The following is a 5,000-nucleotide window of genomic DNA, read 5'->3' on the forward strand; positions in this document are numbered from 1 at the left end:
ATATGAAGGCCCATGCACATCTGTAGTCTTATGTCTTGTAAAGATAGTACACGTCATGGACCACTGTTCAACAACAAATCTTATTTATACAGTAGCAGTCAGCCAAGTGCGGTGGCAGGAAATTGGACGTGGTTGTCACTGCGAGAGGAGAAATAAATGTAGGGAATGTCTCCACTCTGCACAGCCAAGCTGTGTCCGGGTGGAAAATAGTTGGCGAATCTAAGTGCATTTACAAATGAATGAAAAAAATTGGCTCCTGGGTTTTGCATGTACCAAAAACAAGTACCACAACTGACCAATCTATTCCATATAATATAAGTTTTTAAATGAATTCAGCTTATCCTGTTTGCTTGCTGCAACCAGTACCGTGACAACACTTATGTCTAACCATAGCAACGAGAGCGAAAAGACACAGAAAGGACATAGTTTCTGGCAATAGAATTGTGAAAATGTATTTAGAAAGTGACTACCTGTTTTTTTAAATGATTTATTGTATTTACTCATTGTTTTCATCTAAAATACCATATTTGCCTTCTTCGGGGTACCATAACCGTAACCAAAACATAACCTACCTGCCATGAACCTTGATGTCCGAGATGGCGTAGAAGTAGCGAGACAGGTTGGTCTCGTCCACCATGGTGGCGCCGGTGGCGGGCCTCATCAGGCGGATCCGCAGGTCGGTGACGGTGAAGAAGTCGCGCAGATTCTTGGTGGTGTCCAGCTGGCCGTAGAGCGAGGCCATGTTGTGGAGGCGCGGCCCGGCAAACAGGGCGAAGCGGTCCTTGATCTCGAAGCGCACCGTCTTGTCGTTCTTCCACACGTAGCCGCGTGAGTACTCCTCGGTGCAGATGATGTCCAGCAGGGTGTTCTGCGTAATGTCCTGCACCGTCTTGGCTTCCATGGTGAAGGCCTCCAGGCAGTCGGTGGCGTAGAACTGGTACGGCTGCCAGCTACGACCGTAGTCCAGCGACTTCTCCAGCACCATCTGCTCGGGGCGGCCGGACTCGAAGGTGATGATGATGTCGTCCGTCAGCTCGATGGTCTTGTTCCAGGAGAGGGTGATGTTGACCAACAGCTTTTTGGGGTACCACTTCCAGGAGGAGGACTGCCAGAAGGTGGAGGGGTTGCGGCCCTCCGTGTCGAACATCAGCTCGGGCGGGTGGGCCAACTCATCCGTGTTGGCGTCACATTCATTGTTGCACATGTAGGGGTTTTCCTGCAGGACACACAAAAGGGGAGAGAAGAAGGACAAAGGCTTTCAATAAGAGCTCCGACCCCAGAAGTCTCCAGCTGTAACACTGCGTACTCCCCTTTGCTGGTTTTTATGGCACAGACACAGACACACGCACACACACACACACCTTTGGCCCGAGCGATGGGGAATAATTTTACATGTAAGTGACGTTCTGGTTGGAGCCGCCACCAGATCCAGCTCAGCTGCTCACAGAATCCAGATGAGATGGAGTTATAGCATACCAAGAGACACATCTATTTTTTATTGGGCTGTTACAGTCTAGCCCCCCCCCCCCCCCCCCCAGCCCCCCTTACACAGACTGTAAAACTAAAAGTCAGTCGGGGCTCCGCACTTAAGTCGCATATTCTATTCCGTCACATGATTTATGGAAGACTCCTTGCCCGGCCCTGTTTTAAGTTATATCGCTCGGCAATTATAAAAACAAGTCGATGTGGGAAAAGTCTCGGGAGCGCTTGAGAGGAGTGCTCCGAAAACGCTCATTAGGAGGAGAAATTATCTGAAGGTCAGGCCGGCTGACGGATGGTGACTAGCCGTCTCGGGCCCGCGCAGGAAGTCAGTCTTTTACATAAAGAGGCGGCCTTGATGTGGGACTGTGTGGAGAAAGCCCGGAGGTGTGCTTTTGTTAATTCACTGGCAAATGGCAGGAAGAAAAAAACATAATGGCTACCATGGTTCAAAGTCAAAGGGTCTGTCCCAGGAACACACCCACCACTGCACACACACACATACACACATGCACACACATACACATTCTCACACACACACACACAAACACACATGCACACATAGACACAATCCCACACGGACACACACAAACATATACACACATACATACCCCCCCCCCCCCCCACACACACACACACATACACACACACACACACACACACACATACACACACACACACACACACACACACACACACACACACACACATACACACACACACACACACACACACACACACACACACACACACACACACACACACACACATACACACACACACACACACACACACACACACACACAAAGCCACACAACAAGAAACTCCTCTGTCCTTGCACTCCCTGTAGTTTTCCAGTGGTAACAGCCTGGCAGATGGACCCTGAGTGACAAAGCCCTAAGCCAAGACCTAGGAACACAGATGAATGTACACCATGTTCCCTTGAATAGAAGAGATAGAAGTAAAAAAAAAAAAAAAAGGGCAAGGGAAGCCCCTTCAGTAGCATTTGCACTGTCACATATCATTGTGCCACTATATGTTCGACAATCCTCCCGGGCTGGATGCAGCCATGTTCTGATCTGCTCCTCGCCCGCCGGCGGGTACTCCAGCAAGGACCTTTCAAGAAGTACGAGCTTCCAATTTATCAGGACAAGATAATCCGCCACTTCATTAGGTGGGAAATGTCAGGTTCTCCGTGTGGCTCCGGTATCAAGGAGGCTGGAGAAGTGTGCTGAGATGCAGAAAGACAGAGAGGGGGCGAGAGAGAGAGAGAGAGAGAGAGAGAGAGAGAGAGAGAGAGAGAGAGAGAGAGAGAGAGAGAGAGAGAAGGGGGGGGGGTGGTGGAGGGGTGTGTGTGTGGGGGTGGGGGGGTGGGGGGGGGGGGGGTGGGATTGATGAAAGGACACAGAGCAGGGCCCTGACAGAATCGCAGTGACAGAGAAAGAAAGAAACACGGAGAGAGAGAGAGACTGAGGATAGAAGACAAGAAAAAAAAAGGAAGAGAAAAAAAAAGCCCTTGCCAGTTAATAAGCTTTTTTACTTTTTTTTTCTCCTCACTCTCTCCTGTCCTCCAAGGCAAGGTGACAATGAAGCCGCTCTCCGCCCTCCGCCCGCCACTTAGCCTTCTAACTCTCGCCGCGTGGCATTAATATCCTGTCCCCCTCAATCCCCCACAGCCCTCTTCCTGGGCCGGACACACTGAACCCGGGGAGGGAGGTGGGGGGGGGGGGGGGGGGGGGGTGAGGGCACAAGGGGGTGTCGGTGTCGGTTGGGGAGGAAGGTTGGTGGGGGGTTCGCCTGGCAGGGACGGGTGGCAGTGAGGAGCGGGCAGAGAGAGGAGGGAGAACAGGCATAGCTCCGCTCGGGTCTCATTGGATGGCACAGTCAAGAGGGCAGGATTGCCATTACCTCCCATCTGTTCAGGGGCGCCGCTGATGCCGCTGCTACCGCTGCTGCAGTGGGGCTGCTTTTAGCTTTGGGGCATTGGAGAAATGACTATCTGTGTCTAATGGCCGCACATTTGTGAAGGGAATTGGATGGAGAGAGAGAGAGAGAGAGAGAGAGAGAGAGAGAGAGAGAGAGAAAGGTGGGAGGGAAAGAGGGGGGAGAGAAACAGAATGGGTGGGGTGACGAGAGAGGGAGGCAGTGTTTTCCATCCCAATATTCTGTTATACTGCTGGATCATAACTGATGTTATTACCAAATTAATGCCTAAAATTAGAGGGAAATAATTGGCGGATTATTGTAAAGCAATAAGAACTGGAAGGAAAAACAGCGCAATCTGTTACAGACTGTACCGAGCAATTTATTTAAAGCTATATCTTTAATGAGGGTCATCATGTGATTTAGCTTGTTTTCCTTGCAGCGCTGAGAAGACATTCCGCTCCAAAATAGCCCTCCGCACGTTTCGAGGCGGCCATTTTTAATCAGACAAAGATGTATCCCTATTGATTTTCTTTGGCAGGAGGTAGAAATGTGCTGTGTTGCACCTGGCAGGCAGGGATGGCTACTAACGCCCGGGTTAGACCCTTTCATTACAGTCACTTCCAGTACTCATTTAACAACAAAATACTGCCTTATGGAGATCAATGGCCACTGCAAAGCAGGGAGCGGGGGGGAGAGAGCAAGAAAGAGAATGCAGGAGAGAAGAGAGAGAGAGAGAGATGAAGAGAGAGAGAGAGGGGAGAGAGATAGCTTTACTGAATGGAGCCATAGAAAATCAATGGCAAAGTTTTTATTCTATTTTATGTCGCTGAGTGCTCTATTAGAGAATTAATGGTTCAGAGCACGTTGTAACAATTGACATTGCCACTGCCTCTAGAGCAGGGCTGTAATTATCACCAATGTTTCTATTAATCCTAATCTGATCAGCACTGGCAGACTGCAGGAAGAGTGTGTGTGTGTGTGTGTGCGGGGGTGGGGGATTGGGTGTGTGTGGATCAGCTGAGTCACGCGGCCATGCATACAGCAGATGAGTGGAACCACTGGTGCATATAGGCCTCGTTTAAAGTGACGCTAATGACATCTCTGTCTCCCCCCCCCCCCCCATCCCCCAACCCCACTACCATCAGCACGGCCCCAAAAGCATGTTAGGTTAATCCAATCGCCTGTGTCACCGGCAGAGTGAGGCAGGGCCGTGGAAGAGGGATGAATATTTCTCCTGTCGCCACTGTAATCCCGGTCTCGTCGTCCCCGTTAACAGCGTTCTGGGTAATTCACTCGCTGCCTGAGAGGCAACATCACTTTATGAATCACCCCCCCCCCCCCCCCATCCCCCTCCCCCCCCCACTCTGTATCTCTCCCATCCCTCTCTCTCTCTCTCTCTCTCTCTCTCTCTCTGTTCATCTCAATCCTTCGCTTTCCCAACTTTTTACAACCAAATGGCCTTTGTTTGGTTCTGTTCCTTTTGCAGATCAATGCAAAGTGCTCCTCTCATGCATGGCCGCACACAAGGCTTTGGCAAGGAGGCACAGAACTAATGACTCCATTTGTCTAAATCCTAACCTAGAGGAAATGGAGAT

At 50.4% G+C, this 5,000-nt stretch overlaps 1 protein-coding gene across 1 annotated transcript in view; it reads right to left on the reverse strand.

Moving 5' to 3' along the window:
• Positions 1–5,000, reverse strand: part of ntng1a (netrin g1a) — a gene marked incomplete at both ends in the record, with an annotated part of 78,896 nt that overhangs the window by 45,065 nt on the left and 28,831 nt on the right. The window contains one exon of the mRNA XM_080854751.1: positions 573–1,216. Coding sequence (XP_080710877.1) covers positions 573–1,216 — 644 coding nt within the window. The remainder of the gene's footprint in view (positions 1–572; positions 1,217–5,000) is intronic.

This window comes from Sprattus sprattus, assembly GCF_963457725.1.
Source record: "Sprattus sprattus genome assembly, chromosome: 17".
NCBI classification, from domain to species: Eukaryota; Metazoa; Chordata; class Actinopteri; order Clupeiformes; family Clupeidae; genus Sprattus; species Sprattus sprattus.